The sequence below is a fragment of the Nansenia antarctica genome (assembly GCF_963989245.1).
Source record: "Nansenia antarctica genome assembly, chromosome: 6".
NCBI classification, from domain to species: Eukaryota; Metazoa; Chordata; class Actinopteri; order Argentiniformes; family Microstomatidae; genus Nansenia; species Nansenia antarctica.
In genome coordinates this window covers 70,437,552-70,460,258 of record NC_137676.1, presented here as the reverse complement: position 1 = coordinate 70,460,258, position 22,707 = coordinate 70,437,552, and the positions used below count along the sequence as shown (strand labels likewise).

General features: G+C 46.9%; 2 protein-coding genes across 2 annotated transcripts in view; both read left to right on the top strand.

Annotated features, from left to right (window-relative positions):
* The window catches only part of pcdh7a (protocadherin 7a), a gene marked incomplete at both ends in the record, with an annotated part of 44,270 nt that extends 43,254 nt beyond the window's left edge, over window positions 1-1,016 (top strand). The window contains 1 exon segment of the mRNA XM_080534836.1: window positions 361-1,016. Coding sequence (XP_080390962.1) covers window positions 361-1,016 — 656 coding nt within the window.
* A 7,170-nt stretch (window positions 1,017-8,186) lies between these two features.
* On the top strand, window positions 8,187-15,339 carry LOC308160904 (intelectin-like; the record flags this gene model as incomplete). Its single annotated transcript, XM_080534834.1, is given in 7 exon segments — window positions 8,187-8,217; window positions 13,696-13,921; window positions 13,923-13,938; window positions 14,100-14,258; window positions 14,655-14,775; window positions 14,919-15,022; window positions 15,187-15,339. Coding segments are annotated over 7 exon segments (810 nt in total).
* Between the last annotated feature and the right edge of the window lie 7,368 nt (window positions 15,340-22,707).

The window sequence follows — 22,707 nt, the reverse complement described above, 5'->3', positions numbered from 1 at the left end:
TCTCTCCCACCCTCCCTCCCTCCACCCCCCCTCTCTCTCCCCCCTCTCTCCCTCTCCACCCCCCCTCTCTCTCCCCCCTCTCTCCCTCTCCCTCCCTTCCTTCCCCCTCTCTCTCTCTCCCACCCTCCCTCCTTCCCTCCCTCCCTCCCTCTCCACCCCCCTCCCCCCTCACCTGCTCTCTCCCACCCCCTCCCCCCTCTCTCCCTCTCCCTCCCTTCCTTCCCCCTCTCTCTCCCACCCTCCCTCCCTTCCTTCCCCCTGTCTCTCTCTCCCCCCCTCCCTCCCTCCACCCCCCTCTCTCTCCCCCCTTTCCCCCTCCCTCCCTCCCCTCCCCCCCTCCCACCCCCTCCCTCCCTCCAGACCCCAGACAGCTCCCAGACGTGGCGCTGACAGGGAAGTGCACGAGGGAATGCGACGAGTTCGGCCACTCCGACACCTGCTGGATGCCCGTGCGGGTACAGTCGCCGCGGCAACGCCAGCGCCACGGCAGCGACCCCCCCCCGCGCCTGTCCACCTTCGCCTCGGGAGAGGGTACGGGGGACGACAACAACAATAACCACGGCAACAACCACCCCCACCACCACCACCGCCGCCTTCGCCGCGATGAGGACGAGGAGGACAGCGACAGCGAGAGCGCGGGGAGTTCCGAGGCCGGAGGAGTCGGGGTCGGAGGTCAGAGGTTACCGCTAGCCAACGGGGACCCTCTGGGAAGCCTGGTGGTGGGGGGGGGCGGAGGAGGAGGAGGAGGAGGAGACCGCAACAGGAACGTCAGCGGCGGAGGCGTCGGCGGGGGCGACCACAACCGCAACCTTCTCAACCGCAAGATGACCTCGGCGTCGTACGACACGTTCAGCAGCGCCGGGTTCGGGAGGCGCCATCACGAGGAGAGGGAGGGGGGGGAGGAGGGCGGCGGGGGGGTGGGGAACCCCACGGAAGTCATACCACTGACGCGGACGGGAGGGGACTACAAGACCACGTCGTGCCTCACGCTTTCACGCAGAGAGGTCTACCTGTGAGGGGGGGGCAGACCCCAATGGAACGGTCCTCTACCCCTGTTTCACCCCCCCCCCCCCCCCCCGTTTTGGAAGAATGGATCGTTCCAGGGTTGTTGTTTTTTTTTTAAAAGAGGATGGCAGAGGATACAAACGAAAAAAGACACCAGGGGTGGGGGGGTGGTAGGATGGAGAAAGGAGGGGGGGGGGCGCGAAATGTAAAGCAGACAAAACCAGAGGGAGAAAGAAACAGGTGTGCGAAAGAACTCCTTGCCAAAAAAGATTCATTCATCAAATGGGAACTTTTTGATGCTAATTAATATTTATATTGAGCTTGAGACGGTTTGATTATCACTTAAGGGAAAGGAGGGCAGTCACTCTGCCAAGGAGTCGAGGATTATAGATTATGGATAATGTCTAATCGAAAAATTTCTATTTTATAATTAGAAGTAGTAGAAGTCACCCTGAGGCACAGATCTACAGTCAGATATTGCCCAATGTCCCAGTCTTAAGAATATAGGAGAGGGAAACACGCAGGACTGACCTGAGATTAGTGTCAATACCGGGGGAGGCCGGGGGAGGTAGTGATCGGAGGACGGGCTCATTGTAAATGCGTGGGATGGACTGAGGAGCGGTGTTTAAAAACCACACGTGTTTAAAAACCATCCCTCGTTCCGTTCCATGTATCACGATGAGCCCGTCCTCCGACATCTACCTCCCCCGGCCTCCCCCGGTTAAGAGGCTACTTCTTGTTCTTCTTGTTTTATACACTTAATCTCGATCAGATGCATGCCTGACCCCCCCCCACCACCACCACCACCACCACTGGGGGAGCTGTGGGGAGGTGAGAGAGAGACTGAGGATGCCTAACGCCATAAACGCCTCAGGACCCCAACGAGGACAGACAGTCACTGAGGGTGACAGAGAAGAATATTTAGTCAGAATCTGACCAACCCTAAGGCACGATGTTCAGACGCCACTGAGACCTAACCAATCAAAACAGAGGAACAAAAATAAAACGGTTGTTGACAAAAAATAATTCTACCACGGATCCGATTTTACTCACTTCAGTGTGCGTCAGACGAGTCTAACGTCGTCCCTATGGCAACAGGAAGAGACAACGAAATATTAGCCACCGGTCGTTCGACGAGGATGATGATCCAAAATCCTAACCAATCAAGAGTTTTCAGAGTTGCCAACCAATCAGGTTGACTGACTGAGGACTAGAACTCCTGAAAAGATAACTGATCGTAAACATCAGGTAATTTTTAAAAAAAGAAAAAAAGAAATGCAAAAAGACTTAAGAGGGACACACAAAAGAAACAAGAAATGTGACCAGTTTTTTTTTTTTTTTACAGTTGTGAGTTGTAAGCATTCGGAATACAAGGTTCATAGTATCAGTGCCGCTGTACTCCAACGACGTTTGTTATGATGCTTCTGTCTATGCCTTCTCAACATGAGACTGTATATATCACACTCACACACACACACACACACACACACACACACAGCTACCTACAGTTTATGTATGATACTTCCCTACTTTCTCACACATGGTATAAACACACACACACACACACATGCACACTCACACAAACACACACACACACACACTTATATCAGTTTATACAAAGAAGCCATGTAACATAATTCCCCCCTTCACGCAAGGCATCCAAATGTTTAACACACAGTACACCCACCCACACACACACACACACACACATACACACACACACACACACACACACACACACACACTTGTTCTTAACCATACTTTAACATATTGCCTCTGAGAAAACTAGCTGTAGCATTTTGCCTGCTCCCCCCCCCCCATCCTCCACCCCCCTCCTCCACCCCCCTCCCCCTCAAGTTAGTATCTAAACATAAAATGTATTTGAATAATTATTCATCTCTCAGACTGCTAATGGCTTATGGGGAAGGGTTGGGGGGGGGGTGGGGGAGGAGATAAAAGGGAATTTTGAATTTTGATCTATATAACAATATACTGTACATTTAGGAATATTAAATATTCCTCTAACTCTCTAGGTAGGATTCATAGACAAACCAAATTCCTGTATAAAAAAAATCTAAAAACACACTCTGCATGAAAGACAGCTAATGTTAATTAGTTGTTGTTTTTTTAAACAAACGCCTTTTTTATGATATTACGCCTCTTTGAATACATGTGTACTGTATGTGTGTGTGTAAAGGAGGGAAGGGGGGGGGGATGCAGGGAGGGGTGTGTGGGTGGGGGGGTGAAGGGGAGGGGGGTGTCGGGGGGGGTCAGGGTTGGGGTTTGGGGGGCATCGGTGGTGTTAAATTGAGGCCGGAGTGAGATAGAGATAGCAACCCCAAGTCCTGTTCGACGTTACAGAGCTCAACACAGCTGAAACGTAGTAGTGGTGGTGGACAGGGGAGGCTGGTGGAGGTAGACATCAGAGGACAGGGGAGGCTGGTGGAGGTAGACATCAGAGGACAGGGGAGGCTGGTGGAGGTAGACATCAGAGGACAGGGGAGGCTGGGGGAGGTAGACATCAGAGGACAGGGGGAGGCTGGTGGAGGTAGACATCAGAGGACAGGGGAGGCTGGTGGAGGTAGACATCAGAGGACAGGGGAGGCTGGTGGAGGTAGACATCAAAGGACAGGGGAGGCTGGTGGAGGTAGACATCAGAGGACAGGGGAGGCTGGTGGAGGTAGACATCAGAGGACAGGGGAGGCTGGAGGAGGTAGACATCAGAGGACAGGGGAGGCTGGTGGAGGTAGACATCAGAGGACAGGGGAGGCTGGTGGAGGTAGACATCAGAGGACAGGGGAGGCTGGTGGAGGTAGACATCAGAGGACAGGGGAGGCTGGAGGAGGTAGACATCAGAGGACAGGGGAGGCTGGTGGAGGTAGAAATCAGAGGACAGGGGAGGCTGGTGGAGGTAGACATCAGAGGACAGGGGAGGCTGGTGGAGGTAGAAATCGGAGGACAGGGGAGGCTGGTGGAGGTAGAAATCAGAGGACAGGGGAGGCTGGTGGAGGTAGACATCAGAGGACAGGGGAGGCTGGTGGGGGTAGACATCAGAGGACAGGGGAGGCTGGTGGAGGTAGACATCAGAGGACACGTGTTTGACTCCGTTCCTCGTCTCGCTCCACGCATTACAGTGAGCCTGTCCTCTGATGTCTACCTCCACCAGCCTCCCCTGTCCTCTGATGTCTACCTCCACCAGCCTCCCCTGTCCTCTGATGTCTACCTCCACCAGCCTCCCCAGTCCTCTGATGTCTACCTCCACCAGCCTCCCCTGTCCTCCGATGTCTACCTCCACCAGCCTCCCCTGTCCTCTGATGTCTACCCCCACCAGCCTCCCCTGTCCTCTGATGTCTACCACCACCAGCCTCCCCTGTCCTCTGATGTCTACCTCCACCAGCCTCCCCTGTCCTCTGATGTCTACCTCCACCAGCCTCCCCTGTCCTCTGATGTCTACCTCCACCAGCCTCCCCTGTCCTCTGATGTCTACCTCCACCAGCCTCCCCTGTCCTCTGATGTCTACCTCCACCAGCCTCCCCTGTCCTCTGATGTCTACCTCCACCAGCCTCCCCTGTCCTCTGATGTCTACCCCCACCAGCCTCCCCAGGTATCCTCCAGCCTCAAACAAACCAACCAGACAGGCAGGTTGCTCCTCTCTCTCCCTCTGTTCACTTCGGGCCATGCTGGGTGTCCAACACACTGGGTTTGACTGACCTCACCCCTCACGCCTCACCCTCCATCCCCCACCCCGCCCCCCACACCCCCATCCTTCTACTAACCTGTGGTTGTGATTGGTGGGCGGGCTGTGCTGCACTGATGTCACAATGGGCCGGCAGACGTTCCCGGAGTAGTCCCGGAGCTTCCGCTGTTGGAACCTTGAAAAAAAAAAATATGAAAAAATAGAAATGCTCAAAGGCGAGATTGGGTCAAGCAATGCTGACGTCCTACAGGGTCTTTCTAGCTCTCTCACACACACACACACACACACTCACACACACACACACACACACACGCAAGCACTGAGCCCTGAGCCTGTTCAAAAGCAAGGCAAACAGTCGTCGTCGTCCCCGTCCCCTACCTAAGGACAATAAGGAGACCCCAGAGCTGACCTCCACAGCCTGCAGGATCTGGACTGAGGAGGCTGAGGCCCTGACGGCGATGAAGAGAGACTACTGACTGGCTGATTCAGCCTTTTCTACAGGGGGCCGCCCACGTTCTCTTGGGAGTCAAAGAAGTGCTGTTTTGAGGCAGTCCCGTCATATATAACTGCACCTTTCTGACCACCTAGCAGGACGAACAGGGAACTGAGCACACAAATCTGTATGGGTGTGTGGGTGTGTCTTTTTTATATTGCACGTTTAATGACAATTTGATTCACTTATAGCAAAATGGAGAGAGAGAGAGAGAGAGAGAGAGAGAGAGAGAAAGAGAGAGAGAGAGAGAAGAACTGAAAGAAGCGGATTATGTTTGACATTCTCCTGTCGAGACTTTTTTTTTTTTTTAAAGGGACATACTTATCGGGACACTGGTCTAATTGGTTGACTTCCGCTCTGTCTTCAGATAACCACAGAACTTGGGAACATAGAACTGTTAGAACACGGAACTTGGATACATAGAGCTGTCGAACCACGGAACTTGGAACACAGAGCTGTAGAACACAGAACTCAGAATGATAAAGGACAACGGCATGTTTAAGGTCTTCAATTCTGCACTTAAAAGAAGAAAAAAAAAAGATGAAAAAAAAGATGAAAAAACATGTTTTCTTTTTATTTATTTTTTATTTTTTATTTTTATTTTTCTCTTGATTGATTCTATGTTTGGTTACGGCGGGAGCGGGTAGAATCTTCGCCGCTCTCTTGTTTTAATTAACGAACTAACTGCGTTTGTTATGATGGAGATGACAAGTTCTTGCCGGGCAGTTTGCTATGATGACACATGTAAAAGTTTGACTTTGACATTAAAAGCTCCTTCAAACTTCTGTGGTGCAGAGTGTTTACTATTCTGAAGTACGCGGGGGAATTCTTGACCACCTGACACACCGGGCAGCGTCCTAACGATTCCCACCCGAGTTGGGGTAGACCACGCCCCGAGTTGGGGTAGACCACGCCAACTTCTGGAATATGTAGGGGTGTTCTCTGTATCTTGTTCTTCCGCCCCGCAGGCTGCATCCCTATGGAAACGGCATACATTTTCGCGGACTGCGTGGCTATTTTAATCCAACCCCATTGGATTTTAGCTTGTGACGTAACACGGGGTGCACGATTAGATATACGTTACCCATCTCTGTATGCAACTCAGTGGCGCTGAGTGTGCCGCGGGCCAGCGGTCAATGTTTTGATTGATTGATTGAAAACTTTATTAGAAGATTTGCAGAAGTAGGTACATGAAAGTACATATTACATACAAGGTCAACTAACAGGATAAAAACCCAAGAAAGCCACGGGCTTATTTCAATTGGGGTCCTTGATTCTCAATTCTCAATTCACCGCAAGCGGCCGGGCGCGGCTCTCATTGCCCTGTGGGCCCTGGAACGCGCGCCTATTCTTAGTGTCAGTGATTGTGTTTGTGTTTGAGAAAAATAAAATTAAAATAAACCCTACATATTCCAGAAGTTGGCGTGGTCTACCCCAACTCGGGTGGGAATAGTTAGGACGCCACCGGGCACACTACCCACGTGTAATTCAAAGCTTGTCCTCAAGGTGGCACCAGTACGGTGTAGAGCTGTCGATGTGTCTGACATTCTGAGAAAGATAGCCACGTGAATCCACCACGTAGACCAGATAGAGGCAGGCAACACACACACACACACACACACACACACACACACACACACACGCACACACACTCTCTCTCTCATCTTGTGGGTGGGTGTGTGGGTGGGTGTGTGTCACAAACGTTTCGATTTACTCAACCACTTAAAGTTTGATACATTAACCCTCAGCCTGACTGATTAAAGGACAAGCAGTGAAGTGTGAGGGAAAGCACCTACAAACCACGGCAGGCTGGTGGAGGTAGAAATCGGAGGACGGGCTAGTTGGAATGCTATGAGTCATGGTATCAAACACGCGTACCATTCCTAATTCCATTTTGCATCACAATGAGCCAGCCCTGTGTCCTTCTGCCTCCACCCTGCTACAAACAATGCCATTTATTCTTCTTTTAATCACCAGCAGTGTCATCTGTAGATTAAGGTTGCACAGAAGTAACTGAGAATTTAGATTTATGCTTTTTATTATTTTTGGGTGTGCAATTTGTCACAAACAAACTGATTTGACAATCTGCAGTGAAGAAAAAAAACACAGAGAAAGGAGGAGTAACACAGGAAAATGGTTCATTACAACAAGAATCATAGAATTGATTAGATACCACAACATTGATTTGATAGCTTTGATAGTCGCCTCTTAACACTTAATCAGCCATGAGTCCTGTGAGAAAAAAAAAGATGTTATATCTTTGCACTCGATCAAATTTCAGGACCCTCCGTTCATGACTTTTCCTAGATATGTGTTCTACCACCCAGCATCCTTACATTTTCAAAATCACATCAGGATAAGCTAGTATAAAGCTATTTTGCAGTTTTTCTGTGAAGGAAGCAGGCTAATATACAAGCGGCCAACTAGTGGTCGTTGTGTGTAAAGAGCAGCTTAGCATTGTAAAGAGGTGCCCCCCGAGGCGGCTCTTTTAGTAGGTAAAAAAGGCACAGCTGTTCTAGTGTTAAACTTCATGGATCAACACTGACCCCTACTGGCCAGAAATATGCATTGCAGCAGACAACACTCCATTGCCAATCAAAGGCTGAATTCTCCCTGGTCAGAATACTACATTTCCCAGGATGACACTGTTGGAATGTCAGCGGTAGAAGAGCATCACAGCGGCCTCAGTTATCTCCCTTGATGCACTCCAGCCCACATGGGTGCCGTAGCCGCTCCAGTCAAAGGATGTGAAGTCACCACACTGTCTAGGAGCTCCCTCTGGGAAATGACCACCGCCACCAATACAGTACTGCATACACACACAGACACACACACACACACACACACACACACACACACACACACACACACGAGGAATGAGAGAAACACATACACAGTGGGTATGAAGCAAATAAACGTGCATGTACATTCACTGGCCTTCGCAGGTGCGCACACCACACTTTATTCACAGAATGTCTCTTATAGGGTAACATGTTGACTCACGTGTTCAGTGTGACAGCCAGTAGGTTTGACTCCAGAGCAGATGGCCATGGCTGCACCTTCGGTGTTTATGGGTCTGAATGTGATGAAGCCAGCCTGGAATTCATCTTTAATAGAAACACACCATTTGTAGTCACAACTCTCACAGACATAATATTAAAAGGTGTATGATGCATCTTGTGGCCGCTAGGGTTCACTAAAGCTACAAGATGCTCCTTTAGGTTAAATGTAGTTCTTTAAGGCAGCCAGCTAGAGTTCCAAAGGTTGCGTGTTCGAGACTTGATTTAAGTGATTCTTTTTTTTTTTACATTTAACCGAAGCCTTCATGCAAATCGATTTACACCATATATATATATATATATATATATATATATATATGTCTAAGTGAATCATCTATCCATCAGTAATCGTAAGAAAAAATAATCTATGCCAAATCCAGGGTCTAGTAGTTGAAGAACATAATTTACTCAGAAAGGCTTCAAACACCATTGTAATCGTGTCAGTTCTTGTAAATTAGCCTGCACCATCATTTCATAGCCTATATACTTACTATTACTATATTTTAGATGAGATTTTAGATTAGATTCAGACAACGAAATGCAATAAAAAAGTGTGTCCGAAGAGGGATTCGAACCACCGTCTTAAAAAGACGAATAAATACCACGGCAGCGGTAAATACCACTAGGCCATCATGACGAAATGACGATTTTAGCCTGCTGCTGATATCACCACAGTAGTAAATATTCATTTATTAAAATATGAACATGACCTACGCATTTAATCGGTCAGCAATTTCTAGCCAAACCATTTCCATCGCCTTGTTAATTGCGGCAGTATTACACTATTTTACATCTTATTTGTCGTCTTCATAAAGATCAATCTTCATTTCGACAGTTTGACTCTTCGGGGCTCTTTATGTCTGCGTGCACGCGCCCATATCGAGGATTTGTAAGCCGGTGTTCTGTGAACACTCATCACACAAGCCTGATCCTCGTTCGAGGAATCCCCTGAGGCTTGAATTCCAATCCCGAGTTGCCTGATCGCCTGATTTATTTCAATCGCCGATATACTAATCCACCTTTAGTGGAACGGCCCCCAGGGCATGGTGTTATCTGCTGCTCTGAGCAGTAGAACTGTAAACAAGGAAGTACAAGGCTTCAAAAATTTCCTGAATGTGTATACGTATGGTACATACCTACGTATACACATTCAGGACATTTTTGTCTCCAACAAGGAACTATTTTAATCAACAACAATTGTGTGTGTGAGGGCATTCACACTACCTGTTTCAGATCTAAGGGTGAGGTCAAATGTTTGCCCACCACTTAAAACAACTAAATGTCGGTTGTATTTTGAAAGTAATTATAAAGAGGGAAAGAAAGAACAAAAATGTGTTCTTAAATATGATGGCTATGAATCCTAAATATGATGGCTATGAATCCTAAATATGATGGCTATGAATCCTAAATATGATGGCTATGAATCCTAAATACCTCAGAGAGTAGAACGCGTGTTGGGCCTGTTAATAATCAAAGGACTTATTACTGTACTGTTCATGTTGCTGTTGACACGGGAGATGTTGTAAACACACAAAGTACAGCTTCAATCATGTTTCGTCTGATGTTATTCCTTGAGTACAACAGACAGGCCACTAAGCACACCAGGCCAGATCAATTAAGCAATATCACACGAGAGGGAGTGTGTTATACTGAATATCAGCACGGCTGTGATTCGGTCGTAGGTACGAGGCCGCAGGCCGAGTACCGAACTCATGCAATGCCTCTTGTCCAATCAAATTACTTGGTCGGAACTAACTGTTGTATAATCAAGGATAATGTCTGACTTTGTCAAGGTCTTGTACAGTACATGTATGTATGTCAAGGGAGGCTGGTGAAGGTAGAAATCTAATGTAATGCATGGACGGAATGAGGAATGGTATCAAACCCCTCCTGTTTTCCCTCTACACCAACTGCTGTACCTCCAGCCACCAGTCGGTCAAGCTCCTCAAGTTCGCGGACGATACCACCCTGGTAGGGCTCATCTCCAGGGGGGATGAATCTGCTTACAGGAGCGAGATTGACTTAGTGGTCTCCTGGTGCACCTGGAACAACCTAGAGCTGAATGCTCTTAAGACAGTGGAGCTGATAGTGGACTTCAGGAGGAACCCACCCCCTCCCTCTCCAATCATACTGGGAGGCACTCCAGTCACCACAGTGGAGTCATGCCGCTTCCTTGGGGTGACAGTCTCTCGGGACTTGAAGTGGGGGCCCAACATCGACGCCCTCACAAAAAAGGCCCAGAAGAGACTGTTTTTCCTGAGGCAGCTCAGGAAATTCCACCTACCAAAGACCACGCTGGTGAACTTCTACACGGCCATTATTGAGTCCATCGTCACCTCCGCCATCATCATCTGGTTCCCCGCTGCAGCGGCCAAGGACAAGGCCAAGGGCAGCGGGTGATACGCTCGGCGGAGAGGGTGATTGGCTGCCCTTTGCCCGCCCTTGAGGCCCTGTTTAAAAGTAGGGCTTTGGGGAGGGCCAGGAAGATCATGGCTGACCCCGCACACCCAGGACACGGTCTCTTCGCCCCGCTCCCCTCTGGCAGGAGGGTGCGGTCCCTAAAAACTGTGAAGGCCCGACATGCACACAGCTTTTTCCCCACAGCCATCCGGCTCCTAAATGCTGCTGCCCCCCCCCCCCCCCCCCCTGACCTGACCCCTATCTATCTACCCTCCCTCCACCCCCACCCAGAGAGCTTTGGACTGTCTGGATATGAACACTTGAACACTTGATCTCTGCACTTATACTTAGATATTTATATTAATTATGACTCTTGTACTATGATGTTGGTTTGAACTGTCTTGTCCTGTCTTGCACCTGTCCTGCTGTAAACCGTGCTCCACTGTCCCAAACCAAATTCCTAACATGTTTACATGTCATGGCAATAAAGTCTTCTGATTCTGAAACACGTGTCCTCATTCCATTCCATGCATAACAATGAACATGCAGCTGAACTATTTTACTTGACTGTTAACTTGAAATTGAATGAATGAATGAATGAATGATTATTATTTGACCATTTAAATAAATAAAACATATAAAAAGTTGCTCCACCACAGAATAAAAACACCACCACCAGCTGGTGCATGCTTTAGTAGCTGTGAATGAAGTAAGCCTTAGGGGTTAGTTGGTTAGTTGGTTAGTTGGTTAGTTGGTTAGTTGGTTAGTTGGTGAACCTGCTTTTGTCCTTCAGGAATCCATGTGGTTTGGAAGCCTGGAGCAAACACCTTCTGAATGTGTTTATCACACATCCTCCTTCCTTGTATGTATGTATAAATAAAAGCTGTAGAACTGAGATGAGCGTGTTATTCAAGGGAGGAAGATTGACTGAGAGGATCCTGCTCGAAGATTCAACCCCCAGATCAACTCCAGAGGCTAAGATTCACAAGTAAATATAACACGAGCAGCTGGTTTTCCAGACACAAATTAAGCCGAAGCCTTGACTTGAAAGAGATGAAAATGTGATTTAGTGCAGCACTAGGCTTAATCTGTGTCCAAACCGACCCTTTATGTTTTTAGAGCCATGATCTGCAAATGGTGAAACAGAATTGTCTGACTGTTTACTTTTAAGATTTAGCGATTTTCTTATTGTTTCCTTTAGTAAGGAAATATCAAAGATTTAGAAACATCTGTATTTTTCTGGGGGGGGGGGGGGTTATATAATGTTTTATTATATTCTTACTTTTTTCCAGACATGCTGCTCTTGCTGGTGGTCTTTTCCCTGACAATATGTTGTGTGCCAGGTATGCAGAATCTTTTAATTATTTTCACACTTTGTACCACACGACATTAGGGGTGATTCCCTCTCAAATCAGGAGGATTCTGATTACCACTGTCTCAGATTGGTCTGAAGTGGTTTCTGTAGTTACATTTACATTTTACATTAACATTTTTGCATTTAGCATTGTTGTAAATCACAACACAAACTCACTAGTCAAGCCAAAATACTGCAATGCAATAGATTCCCCACGGCCACTGCTACCTAGTTAACTATAACACTACTTTACATTGTTAGCAGGTTCACAAATCAAGCTGTGTCAGGTGACTAGCGATGTGTCATTGATTTTCAACAACGCTGAATGTGTTTACATTTTTCGAAGGAAAAGTCTGAACATTAAATCGGATGCCGACTTGTGGACCAATTGTCCAGACCATGTCACATTTCTCATGGACGAAACTATATTTCTACAATATAATGATGCAGTAATACTTACTTACCATGTTCTATTAATGTCAATGTTATTATTCAGGGGAGGCTGGTGGAGGTAGAAATCAGAGGACTGGCTCCTTATAATAATGCATTGTATTGAATGAGGAATGGGATGGTATTGATTCCATTCCTCACTCCATTCCATACATTACAATGAGCCGTCCTCCAATTTCTACCTCCACCAGCCTCCACTGGTCAGATTTGAAAACCCTAACTGACCCCACTGAAGGCAACATTGCAACTGTATTTCTTCATGAATGCAGTTTAATGTAACTGTCACTTTGTCTGTTAAGGCTATGAGCATGATCATCCTGACCCAGGCTATTTGAAGGTGGACGTGAACGTTGACTCTGAGAATCTGCAGTCCAGGGTAAATAACCTAGCTGCTGCCAGGAGCTGCAAAGAATTAAAGGACAAACATGATATCAACACGGGTAAGTGACTTAAGTTGCATTATTTCTAAAACGTTATACATTAAATAGTTAAACCTCAGATTAAGCAGAGAATGTTTTTTTGACAATTAATTATAATCTTATATCTGTGTTTTTTTAGAATTAAATATTAATTAATATATGTATCTATATGTATTCCCAAATAAATATTCAGCAATACCTATATCTAATTCAAATAAAATGTGTATTTTTTTACATGTCCTCTGAATTATATACAAATTCTTAAATGTGGATTCAATCTAAGATGAACACTTTGGCATATTTATTATATCTGATAAAAGATGTGCTAATTCACCCCACCACCTCAGGGGAAATGGGGATGTTCTGGTTGAGTGATCAGACAAGCCTATATAAACAACAGGTTCATTTGTATCTTCTCTCAGATATAATAGAGATATAAAAGAGATTTAGATTGAAATGAAGTATTTCATTTCATATTCACACATGTAAGATTTAATGTACACAAGCTACATATGTATGTGTGTAATCCAGATTTAAGATCTTAATTAAATGGATATTTTTTTTAAATAGATAATTGTTTTCTTTTGGAATTAAATATTTAGATATTTATGTTTTTGTTTAAAAAAAAGTATAATAATACATTATAAATCTATTAGAAAAGAGGACATTGTTTTTAAACAGATTAATGAATCCAGTCTTTATCTGGGGATGGGGAGTGGAGGGCTGTAATAACAAAAAGGATGAATCAACTTTACAAAGGGCACCATACAAAAGTCTAATTTCTAAAAAGTAATTTCTATTTCTCCACAATTGTCCAGACGGGCTGTACTACCTGACCACGGCCAGCGGGGTAGTCTACCAGACGTTCTGTGACATGACCACCCTAGGCGGCGGCTGGACACTCGTGGCGAGCGTGCACGAGAACAACATGTATGGGAAGTGCACGACGGGTGACCGTTGGTCCAGCCAGCAGGGTAACAACCCCAACCTGCCTGACGGGGACGGGAACTGGGCCAACAGAGCCACCTTCGGAACACCAGAGGGCGACTGACGACTTCAAGGTAGAAGTCATAGCTTCACTTGTGACACTTCAGCCACCCAACAATGCATTTAGTCTTTTCTACCGTTATACAAAGACGCATCTGCCAATGTGGTTCCTACATGGTTCATATTGTTTTATGCCTCACTTCTTCTCTGAATTACTTCCTGTTTTCCCCCTCAGAATCCTGGGTATTATGACATCATGGCAGAGGACATGTCGGTGTGGCACGTTCCAAACAACTCACCAATGGAACGCTGGAACCTAGAATCCATCCTGCGCTACCACACTGCCAGCCGCTTCCTCACCCAGAGTGGAGGAAACCTCTTTGGACTGTTCAAGGTATATAACACACACACACACACACACACACACACACACACACACACAGACACTCACACACACACACTCACGCTCACGCTCACGCACACGCACACGCACACGCACACGCACAGACACAGACACAGACACAGACACAGACACACAGACACAGACACAGACACAGACACAGACACGCACACGCACACGCTCACGCTCACGCTCACGCTCACGCTCACGCACACACAGACACAGACACAGACACAGACACACACACACACACACACACACACACACATACACACACACACACACACACCCCTACACACACACACACACACTCACACTCACACACACACACACTCACACACACCATTTAAGGAGGATTAATTGATTTCTCTGTGTATTCCTGTTCACTAGCGTTACCCAGTGAGATTTGGAGCAGGGTCCTGCGGAAAGAATGTTGGACCAACCATCCCAATCGTTTATGACTATGGAAATGAGGAGTCAACCAGTCTGCTTTACGGACCCAATTCAAGAAGTATGAGGCTCTTAAAGAACTACATTTAACCTAAAGGAGCATCTTGTAGCTTTGGTGAACCCTAGCGGCCACAACATATATCATACACCTTTAAATAAATGTTTGTGAGAGTTGTGACTACAAATGGTGTGTTTCTATTAAAGCGCAATTCCAGGCTGGCTTCATCACATTCAGAGCCATTAACACGGAAGGTGCAGCCATGGCCATCTGCTCTGGAGTCAAACCTACTGGCTGTCACACTGAACACGTGAGTCAACATGTTACCCTATAAGAGACATTCTGTGAATAAAGTGTGGTGTGCGCACCTGCGAAGGCCATTGAATGTACATGCACGTTTATTTGCTTTATACCCACTGTGTATGTGTTTCTCTCATTCCTCGTGTGTGTGTGTGTGTGTGTGTGTGTATGCAGTACTGTATTGGTGGCGGTGGTTATTTCCCAGAGGCAGCCCCTAGACAGTGTGGTGACTTCACATCCTTTGACTGGGACGGCTACGGCACCAACGTGGGCTGGAGTGCATCAAGGGAGATAACTGAGGCCGCTGTGATGCTCTTCTACCGCTGACATTCCAACAGTGTCATCCTGGGAAATGTAGTATTCTGACCAGGGAGAATTCATGCCTTTGATTGGCAAGTTATATATAAATATCAGAATATTTCAGAAAACACCCATATGATTATGTAGGGGTCAGTGTTGATCCAGGAAGAGTTAAAAAAAAAAAGAGGTGAAAATCAAAGCTATAAACTCAAATTTGGGGTATCTAATCAATTCTATGACCTCTGTTGTAATGTTTGTTTTCTGTTTTTTTCCTTCTTTCTATGTGCATGTATTTTTCACAGCAGATTGTCAAATCAGTTTGTTTGTGACAAATTGCACAAATAATAAAAAGCATACATATATAATTCTCAGTTACTTCTGTGCAACCTTAATCTACAGATGTTTGTAGCAGGGTGGAGGCAGAAGGACACAGGGCTGGCTCATTGTGATGCAACATGGAATTAGGAATGGTACGCGTGTTTGATACCATGGGCCCTATTATGCTCTTCTTAACTTGCCGTCTTAAGTGTTAATTAAGACGCACCGCCAGGTTAAGACCTACCGCCACCCTTATTATGCGCTTCATACGCGCTACTGCTATTATGCAGGTGTCGATAGGCGCCCACACATAAGACGTAAAACTCCCGTGCATATATTGCTCATTGTGGGAGTGTTCATATGTTAATGAAGTGCACTAGGCGCCCCTGCTATTATGCGATCTGACTTTGCTCCTATCGCTAAGAAGTGGTTTGAAAAGTTCTTAAGTTTAGACTTCATGCACGTTTTGAAACACGAGCGCGCCTCCGCGGTTTGCGCATGCATGTGGGCACACATGAACACGCACGTGGCTCCACGGCAAGCCGTCAATTACGGTCACAGTATAAATGCTTTATTTCAGAAGGGAGAGGCAGAGAAGCGCGCTGACCTCCTTCTTAGGACTTCCATAATAGCATAGCGCTAATGACTCAACGCAGCCGGTTCTTAAAGGGAATGGCACCTGGCACGCTGATTGGGTTGATTGAGAAGACGCCCAAAACACACCCATGACTAATTTCTTTGCTTAGCGCCGGGTTTTAGGCGCCCACTACCGCACGCATTATAGCAAAGTGGCCTTGACCACGCCTCCACGTCTTAAATTTAGATCTACCGCCTGTTGTGTCCTGTTTATACCGCCAGTGGGCGCTAGTATGCAAGTGATGTATGCAGTGACGGAAGTGATGTATGCACTTCCGGAGGTGAAGAACGGGAGTTGAATAAATGGCGAATTGAACAGCAGCAGCGTGTCTCCCGGTCTCATTCTTTTACTAACTACTTGCTTACTACAGAATACCACATTTTTGGCGACGAGGATGGCTATTTCCGTACCCTTACCTACACCGTTCATGCCTGTGCCAGGCGAACCTGCTATTTCTTTTCCTACTTGGTTGAGAATGTTTGAAAATTACATGCTCGTAATTGATGCTACCGGAGAACAATGGCCGGAGGAAAGAAAGCGCGCGGTTCTTCTCCATGCACTTGGGACCGAAGGACAAAGACTGTTCTACACTCTAAAGGATACGGGTGTTACCTACACTTCTGCCGTGGATGGACTGAAAAAGTACTTTGTTCCTAAGGTGAATGTGATTGCTGAACGTCACAAATTTCGACAGAGAGCTCAGGGTCCTGACGAGACGGTTAATCAGTTCCTTGCTTCATTACGCGAGCTAGCTGCAGCTTGTGAATTTGGCGCCATGGAGGAACAAATGATTCGTGATCAACTGATTGAGCGTGTTGCTAATACACGCATACGAGACAGACTTTTGCTTGAATCGGACTTGTCTCTGGACAAAGCTACTTCAATGGCCTTACAAATCGAGGCTGGACTACGGAACTCCAACGTTCTCTCTGGAGCTACAGCTTCGGTGAGAGCCATCGAGAAACAGCCGACGAGGAGGAGGTTCGACAAGGGCAAGAAGAAAGATCCGACGACGACTGCACCTGCCACGGTCTACAGCCAGCCAGCTACAACTGGGAATCAGCGCGCCTGCTTCCGATGCGGATCCACAGGACACTTAGCTAACAAGCCTACATGCCCGGCGGTTAAGGTGACTTGCAATACATGCGGAAAAGTTGGACATTTTTCCAAGGTGTGTAGATCGGCTCAAAAAGAGGTGCGTGAGGTAATGGTGAATGACGTTACTGTGCTTTACATGCAGGGGGCCGTCGTGAATGATAAAATTATGTGTACTGTACGAGTTGATGCAAATTATCATTCCCATGATGTTGAGCTGATAGTGGATACAGGCTCATCTGTTTCTATTATTCCAGAGAGTACTTACCAGACACTTTTCCATACATGTGTCCTTGCTGAGCCTACAGTGAATCTGCTTACTTACTCCAGAGAGAAAATTCCTGTTAAAGGTTGCATGCATGCTACAGTTGTTCATAATGGACATTCAGTTACAGGTTCATTGATAGTGGTTGAATCAGGAAATGCATTGCTGGGACTAGATTTATTTGTAGCATTGCAGATGTGCATTGAGGGTAACAAAATTATTACTGTTAGCCCTGCTAGCTCTCCTACTGTGCTCCGAGCACCTACTGTACAGAGTACCACTCCACAGACCGAACCAGAGGTTCTAGTACAGGAGTTAGGGTGTGCAAAAGGTTTTATGCACAAAATACAGGTTAAACCAGATGCTGTGCCAGTACAGCAGAAACTGAGGAGGCTTCCGTTCTCAGTGAGGCAGGCTGTGACCGATGAGCTCGCAGATCTACAGGAAAAAGGCGTTATAGAACGTATAGACGCATCTCCATGGGTTTCCCCTATAGTTGTGACCCAGAGAAAGGGGGGAGGAAAGCCTCGCCTGTGTGTTGACCTCAGAGAACCTAATAAGGCAATCATCAGTGACTGTCATCCCTTACCGCACATGGATGAACTGTTCGCTGAGCTCCGTGGAGCCACAGTCTTTTCTACTATAGACTTAGCCTCTGCTTATCACCAGTTGCCATTGCATCCAGATAGCCGTGATTTAACTGCGTTTATCACGCATGAGGGTCTCTTTCGTTTCTGCCGAGTGCCATTTGGCCTCGCTTCTGCTCCTTCAGCTTTTCAGAAAATGATGTCGACTGTACTGACAGGCCTGCCAGGCGTACAGGCCTACCTGGATGATGTGATTTGCTACGGCATCACACAGCAGCAGTGTTTCCTCCAGGAATTTTTACCATGGTGGCGGGTAGTGCTGACCGCGCGCGCGCGCGATTTTTTCGCGTGCATGCGCATGAAACGCGCACGCGCGCTCAAAACAACGACGTCATTTCAGCCAAAACTCGAAAATAAAATGTTTTCCTGTAAATTAAAAACAAGGGTAGTCCGTCCGTCCGTCCCTCTCTGGAATGGAATGGAATGGACTTTATTTGTCATTGCTACAGTACAGGTACCAGACAACGAAATGGTCCATTAAATAAAATGACACGGTTCAAATGTTCACGCCGGCAGTCCGGCTCTCACACATACTGGCAGCGTCCCGGTCTGACTTAGCTCTCGTTTGTGCACGGCTTTCTTTCTTTCCTTCCTTCCTTCCTTCCTTTATGTGAAGTGGCCGGTCCCGGGCACAGCTGCCTCGCATCCGCTCAACGAGCCCGGCGGTTCGGTGCTGCGCTGATTAGCGGATGCGGGACAGCTGTGTGAGCGGATCGCTCCATCTCTCATCTTGATGAAGATGAATGATCTTTATTGTCATTGTAACAGGTACAACGTAATTTAAATGAGGAATCACAAAACAGTTTTGCAAGCGCGTCGCTTCGCGCTTGTGGGTGTGTCTAGCGCTGTGAAGGTCTGAAAAGCGGCCTAAATCTTTTTTTTTTTTTTTGGGTTGAGAAATCTGCATGGTGGCGGAGGAAATTCCATCGTGGCGGACCGCCACGATGAAATGCATGTAGAGGAAACACTGAGCAGGATCACGATGTCAGCCTACGGAGAGTGCTACATGCTCTAAATGAAGTGGGACTTAAACTGAACATGCACAAGTGTAAGTTCAACCAGAAAGCTCTGCGCTTCCTGGGCCACACTGTGTCCAAAGATGGTCTTCATCCTGACCAAGACGGGGTCAGTGCTGTGGCGAACGCGCCTGCCCCGCACGACACATCCTCCCTGCGGTCCTTCCTAGGACTCGCATCGTGGTATAGTAAATTCATACCTGACTTCTCTACTGTGGTGGAACCGCTACGTGCTACACTCAGGGAATCTACTGACACTAAGTTGGAATGGACAGCGGATGCAGAGTCCAGTTTTACTGAGGTTAAGAGACTGATTACTGAGAGTCCTACCTTAGCATTATATGATCCTGAGTTACCTACTTATGTTACTACCGATGCTTCTAACTATGGATTGGGGGCTGTAATGAGCCAGATTCACCCAGACAATACAGAGAGAACCATAGCTTTTGCGTCCAGGACACTTTCTCCTGCAGAGAGAAAGTACTCTACCGTCGAGCGTGAGGCGCTGGCATGCGTTTGGGCGGTGGAAAGGTGGAGAACCTACCTGTGGGGACATCGTTTTGTCCTACGCACAGACCACCAAGCGTTGACAACCCTACTCACTTCCAGGGGTACGGGTCGCGCAGGTCTGAGAATAGCGAGATGGTCTGCACGTCTACTATGCTTTACTTACGATGTCACTTACCATCCAGGGAAACGTAATGTGACTGCTGACTGCTTGTCCAGACTCCCTCTGCCTTCGACAGGAGAGGTGGAGGAGGAGCCAGACATGGTGGCTACTGTGTTCACAGGTTCCTCACATGCCATATCTGTGACCGAGTTCACTGCTGCCTGTGAGGCCTGTCCTGAACTGACTCAACTGAGACAGCAGATACAGAAAGGTTGGCCAAAATGCAGTAAGAATGTGACAAAGGAACTTGCTCCATATTTTAGAGTGAGAGATGAACTGGCTGTGGATGAACTACTTGTCATGAGAGGCCCCGACCGTGTGGTTGTTCCTACTACACTACGGTCTAAAGTTGTAAATTTAGCTCATGAAGCGCATCAGGGAATAGTGCGTACTAAACAGAGACTACGAGAGCTATATTGGTGGCCGCAAATGGACAGATGTGTCCAGACATTAGTAGGCTCATGTGTACCCTGTCAATACAATGACAAAACAGCCAAAACTGCGCCTGCACCACTTACCCCAGTGGAACTGCCAGGTGGACCATGGGAGAAGGTGGCCATTGACATTGTTGGTCCCTTTGACTGTGCGACATGGGACTGCCGTTATGCTATTACACTCACAGACTATTACAGTAAGTGGCCAGAGGTGGCGTTTGTCTCTACTGTAACTACAGAGGCGGTTATTAGCTTCTTGACTACAGTGTTTAGTCGTGAAGGTAACCCTTCCTTCCTGGTCTCTGACAACGGATGTCAGTTTACCTCCCATGCTTTTGCAAGCTTTCTGGGAGAGAGAGAGATAAAGCACCTGCGTTCCAGTGTTTATTATCCAAGAGCCAACGGGGCTATTGAGAGATTTAATCGAGTTCTCAAAGAGTGTATTCAGACGGCAGAGAGAATGCACAAGCCATGGAAACATGCAGTAACAGAGTTCTTACTGAACTATCGCGCTACGCCGCATGCTACTACAGGAGCTACTCCCTTTGAGTTGCTGAGGAACAGAAAGATGCGTACAAAACTAAATGTCCTCCCTGTCTCACAACAAATTAAGTCACATGAGAAAGTGCAGGAGACAGTGAGACGCAAGCAACAGGAGAGTAAGGAGTACACAGACAGAATGAGGGGAGCGAAAGTGCCCATGTTCCAAGTGAATGACACCGTACGTGTCCGCAGACCGGAGCATGTAAAAAAGGGATCATCAAGATTCACAGAACCGCTGACAGTAGTTAGTAAAGCAGGACAGAATACATACCTGCTCAGTGATGGTCGAAAATGGAATGCATCCAAGCTTACACGCTTCCCCAAGGATGCTCTGTCTGGCACCAGTGGTGAAAAGGAGATTGAGCTAGAGGAGTTCATGGTGCCCGAGACAGAGAATGTGTTTAATGAACCAGGTCCAAGAAGGAACCTGAGAGTCAGAAACCCACCTAGGTGGCTGGTAGACTTTGTGCCGTAGAGAACGTACTAAAAGGGTAGGATAGAACACGGTTCTAACTTAGTACAAAAAGGTCCTACAATGCAATGACAAAAGTGAATGTTCATTTCATGTTTCACTGTCATAAACTGTTTATTGTTGTTATTCATTATGCTGATTCATTCATTTTCATTTCCTTCGTTTTCATTTTATTTCAATTGTACTGACACCAGTCTACAGAATATTGCATTCGTTGAGGACTGTAATCCCTTTAAGAAAGGGGGAAATGTTGTGTCTTGTTTATACCGCCAGTGGGCGCTAGTATGCAAGTGATGTATGCAGTGACGGAAGTGATGTATGCACTTCCGGAGGTGAAGAACGGGAGTTGAATAAATGGCGAATTGAACAGCAGCAGCGTGTCTCCCGGTCTCATTCTTTTACTAACTACTTGCTTACTACAGAATACCACACCGCCTCGTCTTATTGCTTCAAACTTATGAAGTGCATAATAGGGCCCATAGCATTCCAACTAGCCCGTCCTCCGATTTCTACCTCCACCAGCCTCCCGTGGTTTGTAGGTGCTTTCCCCTCACACTTCACTGCTTGTCCTTTAATCAGTCAGGCTGAGGGTTAATGTATCAAACTTTAAGTGGTTGAGTAAATCGAAACGTTTGTGACACACACACACACACACACACACACACACACACACACACACACACACGCACACACAAGATGAGAGAGAGAGAGAGAGAGAGAGAGAGAGAGAGAGAGAGAGAGAGAGAGAGAGAGTGTGTGTGTGTGTGTGTGTGTGTGTGTTGCCTGCCTCTATCTGGTCTACGTGGTGGATTCACGTGGCTATCTTTCTCAGAATATCAGACACATCGACAGCTCTACACCGTACTGGTGCCACCTTGAGGACAAGCTTTGAATTACATGTGGGTAGTGTGCCCGGTGTGTCAGGTGGTCAAGAATTCCCCCGCGTACTTCAGAATAGTAAACACTCTGCACCACAGAAGTTTGAAGGAGCTTTTAATGTCAAAGTCAAACTTTTACATGTATCATCATAGCAAACTGCCCGGCAAGAACTCCATCATAACAAACGCAGTTAGTTCGTTAATTAAAACATGAGAGCGGAGAAGATTCCTGTCCTGGGCGGTATTCCATACGTCACTAAAGGAAAATCCAGGCTCATTTTGATGAGTCTCGCCATATCAAAATAGTCTCGCGGGATTTATCAAAATATTAAAAACATCAAAAACAAGTCTATATATATATACACACACACCCCATACTAAACTGCACATTTTAGAGTGGCCTTTTATTGTGAACAGCCT